This window comes from Limanda limanda, chromosome 10 (assembly GCF_963576545.1).
Source record: "Limanda limanda chromosome 10, fLimLim1.1, whole genome shotgun sequence".
NCBI classification, from domain to species: domain Eukaryota; kingdom Metazoa; phylum Chordata; class Actinopteri; order Pleuronectiformes; family Pleuronectidae; genus Limanda; species Limanda limanda.
Window position 1 is genome coordinate 19,093,271 of NC_083645.1, and position 12,244 is coordinate 19,105,514.

The 12,244-nt window shown below is 43.9% G+C and overlaps 1 protein-coding gene across 1 annotated transcript; it reads left to right on the forward strand.

Moving 5' to 3' along the window:
- The first annotated feature begins 1,354 nt into the window (after positions 1-1,354).
- On the forward strand, positions 1,355-12,158 carry xkrx (XK related X-linked). Its single transcript, XM_061079708.1, has 3 exons — positions 1,355-2,216; positions 9,305-9,564; positions 10,449-12,158. Exons 1-3 carry the CDS (start codon positions 1,873-1,875, stop codon positions 11,264-11,266), a joined length of 1,422 nt encoding a protein of 473 aa, XP_060935691.1. The 5' UTR covers positions 1,355-1,872; the 3' UTR covers positions 11,267-12,158.
- The last annotated feature ends 86 nt before the right edge of the window (positions 12,159-12,244 follow it).

Below are 12,244 nucleotides of genomic sequence, written 5' to 3' on the forward strand. Positions count from 1 at the left end.
ACTTATTCAGGGAGATTTGGACTAAAGTTTGCGAACGTTTACTAACTTGTTATTGTTCCTAATATTGCTTAGTAATTGTATTTTTTGAACTGCATTCAAAAAGTAAGTGATATTAGTGGTGGATACGTGTATGCTATATTAACAACTTAAAAATGTCAAGAGATCGTGATCACGAGAAGCTGCTATTCGTGTATCTTTAGCAAATTAGTGTTCTTGCCTTGAGAACTTCAAATATGTTTTAATATTAAAGTCACTTTAACCTCCTTACTGCAATACCTTTGCTATCTTTGACACATGTAATACCTGCTGTTTGTGTCTGTTATTGCAGCTCTGTCACCCTATTTAAGGTTTCATTAACATTTACCATCACTGACACAATATGCCACTACAAGAGACAATGCTGTATACAAATATTTTGAAGTTAAAGGAGTAACAATGAATCTATTTTAAGTGTTCGTATGGATGTTAGTGTATTTAAGAGTTGTAAGAGTCCTCGGAGATTGCCTATGAGATCCCATCATGCCATCATAAGGAAAAACATTTGGGCCAAAGTCAACTTATGATAGTAAATAAAACTGTAAATGGTTTATTTTCAATTGGAAAGTTAAATGTTGTGAGTCTCTCTTTGCGGTCTTGATACACAAAAACACTGAATACATTTAGTAAGCCCAGAGAGAACATAAATATAAATGTACAGTGTGCCTGGTCCTGTCTTTACTAAAATTCTGTTCCTTTGAGGTATTTCCATCTACTTTGGTACAGTTGTAGTCAATAAATTGATACATCTCTGTGCATCATTGCTATCATGGAGTTATTCACCATCTTATGTGGAATTGAAGGACAAATATTTTAAATTTGTCTTTCGGTTTATCACAGTCTACTCAGTCAGCACAGTCTTTGAGTTCTTACCCATCCATACACACAAAGATCATGCACATGGATCTGATAGATATGGAGCTTTTCTTGATTCATTTTCAATCCAACCCCAGAGCTAACAAACTATCAAACTAACAAACTATCATAAACCAGCTGGATTTAAAATGAATCAAGAAAAGCTCCACATCTATCAGATCCATATGCATGATCAACTTTTATTGATTCATTTGAAATCCAACCCCAGAGCTAACAAACTATCTAATAAACTTTCATAAACCAATATAATATATATATCTCATTGAATAAACCACAAAAAGCTTGAGTTTCTCCCAGACAGTGCAACAACACAGGCAGAAGCTGTCTGGCAGCTGCCTTTGCTGCCTTTGTTGATCCACCGTGTAAAGGCAGGTTCTGTTGACACCGGAAGTGCCTCTCCGAGCCGCAGCTGCCATGATTCTTGCTCTCCCTGCCGCCGATACGGAGGCACCCTGACCCCGCACAGCCACCACCCACACGCCGCTACAGCCGGACCAAGCCTCGGTCCTTTTAAACACGAAACAAGGCTTAATATTCAAACTCCAGCCCAGCCCAGTCGATGACAGTCAGGACGATGGTTTACTTCTGTCCTGACTCGACTCCGTGAGCAAGGCTGAACTTTCCCGATCCTGCTCCCTGTGCGGTGGATTCCTCCGGGCTTCAGGTGGATTCCTCCGGGCTTTGCTCCGGGCTTCACCGGGGCCACAGCGGCCGGTGTCGCCGGGACATCATACAACAAGTGGCCGCGGGGAGGAGACTGAGAGCCCGCAGAGGAGCAGCGACCCAGCCGAACCGTGGAGATGAATCCACCGAGGAACCAGCCGTGATCACCCCGGTGGGAAGCTGCTGGGAAACGACTCATCGCAGGGAACGAACTCTCAAAGTGGGTTTCTGTGGATCGGGACTCGTTCACGTCGACGTCCAAACTTTTCTCCCCTAACATCATCGTGCGAGGCGACCATGGAGCGGGAGCAGGAGCGGGAGATCTCGGACCTGGAGCAGCAGGACGGCTCCTCCATGGCGGGCACCGGGGTCCTGCTGGTGGTGAACCACTCCCGGGTCCGGCCTCCCTTCAGCGTGGTGCTGGCCACCGTCCTCTACTGCGCAGAGTTCATCTCCGCCGCCGTGCTGTGCAGCAAGTACCGCAAGACCCACGACCTGGCCTGGATGAGCTCCACCATCTTCTTCATGCTGCTGCCCGCCGTGCTCATCCAGCTCACCCTCACCTTCATCCACCGGGACCTGGGTCGGGACCGGCCCCTGGTGCTCTTCCTGCACCTGCTGCTGCTCGGCCCGGTCATCAGGTGCGTGGGGGTCGGGTTGGATGTTAAAGGTCCAGTGGGTTCAGATTTAGGTGAAATGGATCTATTGGCAGAAATTGAATATAAAATAATCAGAATCAGAAAGTATTTATTGCCAAGTAGGTTTACACCCACCTGGAATTTGCTCTGGTTATTGGTGCATACAATGAACATAGAAACATAAAAACACAATAAATACACCACACATAAGAAAAACAATAATAATAATAAAAAAAACAATATATATTTACTCACTATTTACTTCTTATTTACTCACTTTTTCTTATATTTATACAAGGTAGCATTTATTTAGACAAATATATCTATAAAAATATATAAAAGATATAAAAAGTGCACAATGCAAAAAGCAAAACAGTGAACAGTGTCAAATTGCAATATGCAATGTAATACAGTATAATATATATAATATAATATGTGTTAATCCTAGTGATGTTTTCACTGGTGTGTATGAATATTTGTTTTCCTCAGCCTGGAATGGGCCCTTTGCATTTATATACTTTATATTTAGGTTCTCTATCCTGTTTGGAAGGAGAGGCTGAGGTGAGGGGTCTTCAGCTGCAACATGAAACTTGCAGCTGAACATGAACTTCACATGAACCTTCACCGCTAGATTCTACACACAGAACCTTTAAATGATCATTTCCTCAGATTGTTGTGGTCTTCTTCAATGTGTTTACATTTCACTCAGCAGTTTATACATAAGATTCGAGGCAGTGAGTAGAACGGTTACTTAACAAATACCAGAGCTCTGCTGCAAGTTCTGCATTCCCAATTTTACTGAAGTGAAAATACACGTGCACGTACAATACAAGTATCAGCACGAACATATACTTAAAATAACAAAAGCACTCATCATGCAAAACCACGTGCAGTATTTCACAAACACTTTTAGGAGGATGCTTCCTTAAATAAATCCATTGAATTGAGTTGAACAGATTCGGTATCAGACAGATGTCTTATGTAAGTCTCAGATCAGTGATCCCCTGATTCACAGTATATCAAACAATAAGATAAGAATTAGGCCGATTAATGTTTCCCTCACATTAATGTTGCAGTTAGTGATGGTTGGTTTGATTGTCACTACTCAGTTTATCTTATCTCAGCCGATACCAATACATCAGGATTTTTCTTTTTTATTATTATTAATAAAAGTAGCTGTAAAAGTATCTAAAAACAACTTCAGTCCAAGTAGCTCCAAACTTATCTAAGTATTAGTCCCTACTGACTGACTTCAATTTTCCCAATAAATTGTTATTACTCCTGCACTGTATCTCACTGATGCATTTGTGCTTTTCTGTCCCACTTACCGGAGCTGCTGTTTCCCCTTTCCATTCACGCCTAATGGGCTACACACTTGGCCGTCTGGGCTGAGTGGATTAAAGAGCCACAGTGAACTCTGAATTGTGATTATGATACAGCAGCATTTCATCAATATGTGAGATAGTAGAGCTGCATTAATTAGATGATTAATCAATGAGCAAGGAACTTTTGTTGGTAACTGTTGTCATTTTTCGAAACAAAAATATCCAACGTTTTGCAGGGCAGCAAACTACACTGAAGAATATCTTTTGGATTTAGGGAGTTTCTGGGCGTCACCTTGAATTCTTAGAAATCTGCATCACTTGACTATTCTCTGATGTGTTTGGAGACAAAGTAGGAAAATGAGAGAGTAACTGATGGATTCATTTTTAAATGAAAACAATCCTCGGTTGCAGCCCTTCATCAGATTGTGTCATTGTCTCTATGGAACTTCAAGTTTTCAGTTTACAGTGTTGCACAGTGAATGGGATACAAACTCAGCTATTAGCATGAGAGGGTGCTTACATGATGCAGTTATTTATCACCACTGATCCGAGTTATTCACTTTGTATATAATACTTATATTTCCTTATGTTTACACTGTATGTTTACTGATTTATTGCTGATGTCTTAGATCTCATCTCACCATCAGCTTTGGCTCTGCAAAGCTGTGGATGGCGTTTTATCTTTCTGTAATTTTCCACCATATCTTTGGTTGAATAAATGTTCTTGCTCTGACTGAACACTGCAGCTGAGCTGAATCACAGTCCAGATGGAAGTCTGGTCGACTGTGTAGAACAGGAGGGATCACTGAACGTCACAACCTCCCACACATCACAAGCATCAAGATATGGCTCGACTTCAGAGCAGGCAGCCGTCCCTGTAATATTCCTCTTTTAATTTGAAGTTTCCCTGATCACGTTGTCTTGATCACAGCGGAGCTCCTTCGCAGTCGAGACTCACAATCAGGCCGTCAAATGACACTGCAGAGCTGGCGTCCGTTCCTGGTAAACACATCCTTCATATTTATAGCTTGTGCACCACTCAGTTGTATGACCTCATGGGAGGATTATGGCACCCGAAGGCCTTGGTGGCTGCAGGCCGGTCGGGCCGGAGTGGATCAGAGGGAGTGGGGTCAAAAAGAGGTTATTGATATTGTCTGAAAAGGCCACAGTGTGGAAACACAAATGCAATGCATCTGCAAATGTGTGGTAAAAGTCGCAATAGGAGTTTGTGTAAAGAAGAAGTTCTGGTTGGGTCTCAGGAGGGTGTTTGTTTGAACACTGCAGGCTTCGCTTGATCTCAGCTGAGAAACGTGTTTGGTGAACCGTGACTCACGTAGGAAGACGTAGGCGAGGACCTGAAACCTTCTCTCTGAACTTCGATTCGGCAGCACTACGCCCCGAGGTGCTGCTATGATTTCACAGAGCCAATAACCGAGCGACCTGAAGGGTGTGTTCTTTTATAGGGCAAAAAAAACAAAACAGCTTCAGTCTTGTCTTCGGTTGCAGTTTAATTGCCACAGGAAAAATACTGTGCAGGACAAAGTGTTGCTAAAAGGCACATGAATAACTCTTGTCAGTGCACCTTAAAATATACCAGTTGAAAATATTTAACAGCTGCTATCAGCCATATAAATAAAGATGTAGATAATGCTTCCTGAGCACTACAGAAGAAACACAACAGCTCTTTGTGATTCCTCTCAAAGGGCAGGAAGTCACCTTTTTTTTATTGCTGAGCTGCAGTTTTGATCTGAGTTTATTGTTGTGTCAAGTATCGAAACGTGTGTGGGTGTGTGTGTGTCTGTGTGTGTAATTCCTGCTTTTTTCAGCACGTTCACAGTATTTACTCTCCTGTCAGATGCTCTACACATCTACAGTTCCTGCTATATCTGGACCAAGGTCAGGGTATTAAGGGGATTTAGCCCTGGAACATTAGAAATCAACACATTAGAAACTCAGCAGAGCGCAGCCTCCCACCAAACAGTCCCTGGTAGATCCATGTTTTTGTTTGAATTTGCACACACTCATAGATATCAGTCCTTTTAAAAATGAAAATGAAAAAACATAACCGTCTTCCCTCACAATGGGTAACCGCTCAAGAACAAACTGGGTCCACCCTGGATCAACATGACATTTAATGGGTTCATTCTTCGCTCATGGCCCCTCCCTCCACCCAGGGGAAAGTCCTTCAGATAAACCTGTGTGCAGCTCTGGTGTCAATTTCATCCTCAAGTATATTAAGCCTTCTGCTCTTTGTAGAATATATTTGTATTTATGTCAGACTTTCAATGTGAGGAACTTGATGAAACTACACTAGTGGTATGTTTATTGTCAATCTATATGAGTTATCTTTGGTCAGACGATACAGAGATACAGGGCCAGTGCTTATCAAAATAAAGATGTTAATAAAACATTTAAGAGTAACAAGGTGAGAACTGAAGATGTTGTTGGAAAGCAGTAGACAGCCGCCTCCGGTGGAAAGTAGGTAAAACCTGTTTAAGAAGTGGTTGACAAGCATATTGATTGCATCATTGCTTCATTTTCGCAGTTAGTGTTATATCATCTGGCTTCAGGCCTTAATCCGTTGCTCTCATTTACATGTTTTTCTGTTTGTGTTGTCAAACAAGTAGGAAACAGTGAGACTCAACCCAATGACCCCAACAGTCGCTTCTAACCAGTTTCCAACCTGCTGCTTTGTGGAAATCCAGATTTTTTTTAACCAAGAGCTGATTTAAAGATTTCAACCAGAACTTTTAGTCTCAGTTGCTGAAGAAGCCTGAACAAACTCAAATATCAAGGATTCAGGTCCAGCTGAAAAATGTGAGCGTCTAAAACCAAAAGCAGCTGCGTGTGTCAGACTTGAACGCTGGTGTTGGATCCTGCACACGTCTCTGCAAAACTGCTTTGCTAGTGCCAGGGGCTTAAGTCAGCCATGACAATTATATGTTATCGTGAGTGAGACTGAGCAGTGACGTCTCTGAGGCTGGAAGATTTTCTTAATTTGGGCTTGCAGTACAACTGACATCAGCAAAAATAACGGAACTTGTAAATTATTGAAAAGAATAATACACTAATAGCAACAATACAAGAAAAACACACAAGACATAACAGAGAGACAGAAAAAATAAGAGATAAATACTATAAGACGACAAAGAAAGAGAAAAGAAAACATGAATAAATAGTGAGTTAATTATAAAAGACTAAAGAACTCCAGCATATACTGCTATGAATGTTTATAGTTCAACCAGATCTGAAAGTACAGTCCACCTTAATGTCATATACAAGCTCGAGGCCTTTTACCGAGGGTGTTGTCTCCTCAGACTCATTGAACTCCCACTTGAGGAAGAAGGAAAAGAAATGGGAATTTATATAAATATTTCACGCTGGACTTACATGGAAACTGAAAGAAGAGACTCCATGTTGCCCAGACTGTGTTTACACTACAGTTCATTCTGTTCTATTTTATTCCCTGCCCTTCCTCTTTTCCTCTTCTTCTTTTCGATGCAGCTTTGTTGTAAACAAGTCAACTCGGCTCCTCTTTGGCTCAGATGGTAGTTTTCCTGTGTGGCAGAGTGATGGTGTAATTGCTGATCTTGTTGCTTCACCGCAAACAAACCACATCTGACATCAAAAAGCGGAATCTTGAGTCACACTTTCTGGAGACAACTGCACGTAAACATGTTTAACAAGTTACAAAAAGACAAATTGAAGGCAAACAATAGGAAACAATTCAGAGAAATTTGAGGATTACAATTGTAATAATGTGACATGCAGACATTGTGACAACTCAAGGTGTGTGTGCGGGGGGGTGTGCCACAGGGTGGACCTTGTCTTGGCTTGACTGCTTTAAGTATAAGATCATACTTCCTCAAGCAGAGACAGAAACTATATAATTACTCAGCTCAGCTCGAACCAGTCTCGACATGCACATTGTCTTGTTGTGCGTCTCTGTGTCTCCACTGTCTGTCGAGGCCGTGTCAGTGAATACTCTGATGAGGTTTAGTCTCAAGTGACCAAAACAGGATGATCTTGCTGAAGAGCTGTCAAAAGAATTTCCTGAATGCTGCCCTCGACTCGAGACAATCTGAGCATCTCTGTTGTCTCAGTTCCTCTTAGTCCACACGACTGTGACACACAAAGAGGAAACCGGCTGCAGGTTTAAACGGCAAATTCAGAACAGCAGCAGACGTGTTTCCTTCTTATGAATCCATAGGATGCTGCCTCGGAAGCGAGTGTATTGATTCTGTTGAGCTAATGCATTCATCAAGTCACGCTGTTCTTTTTTTCTTCCACTAAGTGAAATTCAGTCTGCCTCTCAGAAAAATGCTCAAGGCCTGCAACCATGGTATTTCCACCTCAGGCTTTCATGCAGCCACATATCCAGGGAGAGATGTGAGCATATCAGGGTTTTGTGATCTCTCTCCTTCACTCCGTTATAAACCTAACCCACTGAAACTGCTCTCATCCGTCTGTTATCAGCCTGGGACAGAGAATCAGTTTGTGTAGCTATAAAGAGTCTGCTTACAAAACAAGAAGATTTGCAGTCTCAGGCTCCCGGTGAGGAAGCTTGGCACTGTGCTGTGTTTGTGCACTGGGAGTCAAAAGACCAGTGAGTAGCAGCTGAAGCAGCAAAGGGAGGGGAATGTCTGAGTGCTGGCTCCACAGGGTTCAGGACAGCACACGGAGAGGCAGATTAATGTGGGACCAAAGCTGGAGATTGTGGGGTAAAAGGAAGAAACATTCCAGCACGGTGATGTGAGATGTTGTGCAGCAGTGGGAATCCTCATAGGACTGTGTGTGTGTGTGTGTGTTGAATGCAGATGTGCAGGACTTCAGAGTTTAACGGCGTTTTTCAAAGTATAATGAAGGGATTAGGACGCTGCCGTGTTGTCGCTGGCGGGTGAAATGCTTGCACTTCCAGTTTAGGTAGTTTCCCTCGTTGCTCCTTGGAAATGGGGGGTGTGAAATTATAATTTAAGTTCAAACTGTAGAAATAACTCAATAGATCCTATATTTCTTTAGGATTCTGTCACTTTCTTCTTCTTTGTTCCTCTTAAACTGACTCTCTCTACTCAGCTGTGGAGGGGAAACATGTTGAATCTCCGTCTGAGCATTCACCTCATTTACCTTGCAAAGGTTGGGAGAACCACACCCAGTGATTTTCACTTCATCCACTTTGCAGGCCTGAGGGAACAGGGTTTTCTTTCTTCTCACTGCCCTCTGCTGGAGCCTCACTTCCCTGCTCGTGTTTGCTTTGCTGAGATTGCAGGGGGGTGGGGGTGGGGGTTTCTCATGACGCCACTTTTCCAAGTTAAACATTGTGCTCATGACAAATGTACTTATTTAAAGATATCATGTTTTTAGACTGAAAACAAGCTGCAACACCAAACTGCTGATGTGTTTATCCTGATCTGTAGCTTTGTTCTAGATGGACGTGTGGGGGGGTGGGGAGAAGATACGTTATTGATCCAGAGGGAAATGAAGGCATCCAATATGAAGCAGTAAAACACAGGAGCATAAGAATGATAAAAAGTCAAGAATTGTTCTGTAAACTTTACTGCTCTCACATTATTCACTGGTTCACAAACACATTTTTTGTAGATGTAATTGAAAACATTTTCATTTTTGTTTCTACACTTTATTCACTTCCTCCCCATGATGATAACAACCTGACATCCTCCCATCCAGTCCTCTGTGCCATTAACTGAAACATGGCACTGTACTGCCCCCTGTTGGTGCTTAACCGTTACTCCTCTCTCTCGCCCTCAGGTGTGTCGAGGCTCTCCTGGTCTACTTCAGGGCGGGTAAGGAGGAGGAGCCCTACGTCACCATCTCCAGGAAGATCAGCCTGAAGAAGGGCCAGAGGATGCCCATCGAGTGGGAAATCGGCCAATCGGAGCGCAACCTGGCCGCTCACCGGAACGCCTTCAAGCGCACGGCCGTCATCCAGGCCTTCCTGGGCTCCACGCCTCAGCTGACCCTCCAGCTGTACGCCAGCATCCAGGAGAAATACTTCCTCCCCACGAGAAGTAAGGACGACTGATGGGCTGAAGTGCTACTGTTCCACTGTCATGGTGGAAACGCTTCTAAAACGGCTTCAAACTTAATATTCTGTGAGGTCAACAGGTGAATCAGCACCTTTAAATGAGAACTGCACAAATAAAATGTAGTTTCACAGCCGGTTTCACAGTGTAGGTACTGCAGTTAAGGTGGAATATCTTTGAATGACCTCATATAACCTCATAATAAAGTTAGCTCTAATTGTTTTATGGATCTCTGTCCGCAGCTCTGAGGAAGCCGGGGTCTGCAGTGGCTTTTTGTTGATCAGATAATAAAGTAGAGAGAGATGCATCAGAGTAAACTGAGACAAGATAGTGTTCCGTGGAAAATAGTCTTTCACTTTCACTTTTATTACTACTCAAAAGTAATAAAATATGCAGTGTAATCACCCATCGGCACTATACGCTTTTTCTATCACCCACCATTTATACAATATCCAGGGGCAATTTAGGGTTCAGTAATTTGTGCAAGGACTCTTCAGCATGCAGGCTGGAGGGGCTGGGTATCGAACCACCGACCCTCTTTATAGTGGACAACCCCTTTTACCTCCTGAGCCACGAAAAAATGCATGAAAATGCTCAAAATGCATGAAAGTGGACCTTTCTGATCTCCTGGATTTTTCATAATTGTTTTCTGTTTAGAGGTTTAACATTTGATTGTCTTGAATTTAATTTTCAGCAGTTTATTCTTGACCCTTCTTACTTTACAACAACCTGAACCACCTGACCTTTTTTGGGGTCACTAATTCCTGCATTCACTCTTCAGCAGAGGTTTCATACATTGACATCTTCTTCAATGTGCTTCTGGTATTGCCATTAAAGGATTAACAGGTGATGTCCGTCTCTGTTCACAGTGACCCTGATGGTCATCACCCTCATCTCCATCACCTACGGGGCCCTGGTCTGCAGCGTGCTGGCCATCCAGATCCGGTACGACGACTACAAGGTGCGGCTGCGTCCCCTGGCCTACCTGTGCATGATCGTGTGGCGAGGGCTGGAGATCGCCACCCGGATCACCGCCCTGGTTCTCTTCAGCTCGGCGCTCACTCACTGGGTGGTCCTCGTGGTCCTGGCCAACCTGCTGTTTTTCTTCTTCCTGCCCTGGGGGGAGTTCTGGGCCAAGAAGGGCTCGCTGACCGAGAACGTGGAGAAGAACTTCTCCAAGCTGGGCACCACGGTGGTGCTGTGCATGTTCACGCTGCTCTACGCCTGCATCAACATCTTCTGCTGGTCGGCGGTGCAGCTGGACCTCTCCCACCGAGAGCTCATCGAGAGGAAGCAGCACTGGGAGCGGCTGGCCATGTACTACTTCGGACGCTTTCTGGAGAACTTCCTGCTCGTGGCGCTCTGGTACTTCTACAAGTCGGACTTCTACGAGTACGTGTGCGCCCCCCTGCTGTGCGTCCAGCTGCTGGTCTGCTACAGCATGGCCGTGCTCTTCATGCTGATCTTCTATCAGTTCTGCCACCCCTGCCGGCGCCTCTTCAAGCACAACATCCACGACGGCCTGCACGGTGTCTGCTGCCGTTCAGGGAGCCGCACGGAGACCGGGAGGATGCCGTCCTCTTACTCCACCGCTGCCACCATGGTGCTGGTGTCGGAGGGGCCGCAGGAGCATCTGGTCGGGCAGCGGGATACCGCGATTGTGGAGGACAAGATGGAAGCAGCCTGAGAGGGGCTTTCTGCTGAATCACATGTACTGAACTCAACCTCTCTAATGTAGAAATGCATCCTGGGAATAGCAAGGCATGACGGTGGCGCCGAAACAAGACCTGGAGTAGTCTCCCACAAAAACCAGAATGAGTTTGTGTCTTTGTGTAAATGAGGTGTCGGAGAACAAACACTCTGCCTTTTTATTCTTTTAAGTGCAAAAACAAAAAACTTCACCCAGTTCTCGCATGGTTCTCTGTGCGGGATTGAGGTCAATGCCTGATGTCTTTATTAAGAATGATTACATTCACTTTAGGGCCCCAAGAAGCCCCGGTTTACCAAAGAATGTAATGTGTCGATATAAGCAGCAATGCACAAAGGCCGCCTTGAGAGAGCAGCAGCGTGTCAGGTACAGGCCGGAGCCAGGTGTGTAGGGAAACGTGCCAAGTGTGATCCAAGTGCCCGAAGAGAGACCGACAGGCACGAGCCCCAGTCTGTCTCCTGTCTCCTGTCTCCTGTCTCCTGTCTCCTTGCACACGGCTGCATGTACACTACACTACAAAAAGCCGGAAGGAAAGGAAAGGTTACAACAATCTTTTTCTTCCTCATGCCTGACACCTGCATAAACCTGCTGTGATGAATGCCTTGTGTTGTTCATTGTCCGGTCTGGTTTTTAAGGTTTTATTAAATAAAAAAGAATCGACAGGTCATTGTAAAATATTCTGTCTAAAGGGAATATGAAAGTTACATTAGATGAGGCCTTAAGAAGAGTGACACTGAATGAGCTTCTTCTGCTACACTGAAGCGATTTCACTTTTTTTGCTGAATTTTTATGTTTTGTCACATACGTGTTCGTGATTTGACTACTCCTGTGTTACTTGAAACTAAAATAAAATGAAATGTCTAAACCCTTATTGTGTTTCCTTATTATCCGAGTGCAACACGACTGCACTGATATCTTTCCCTGTAAGATTAATGATAATTGCATTACCGGGCAGAG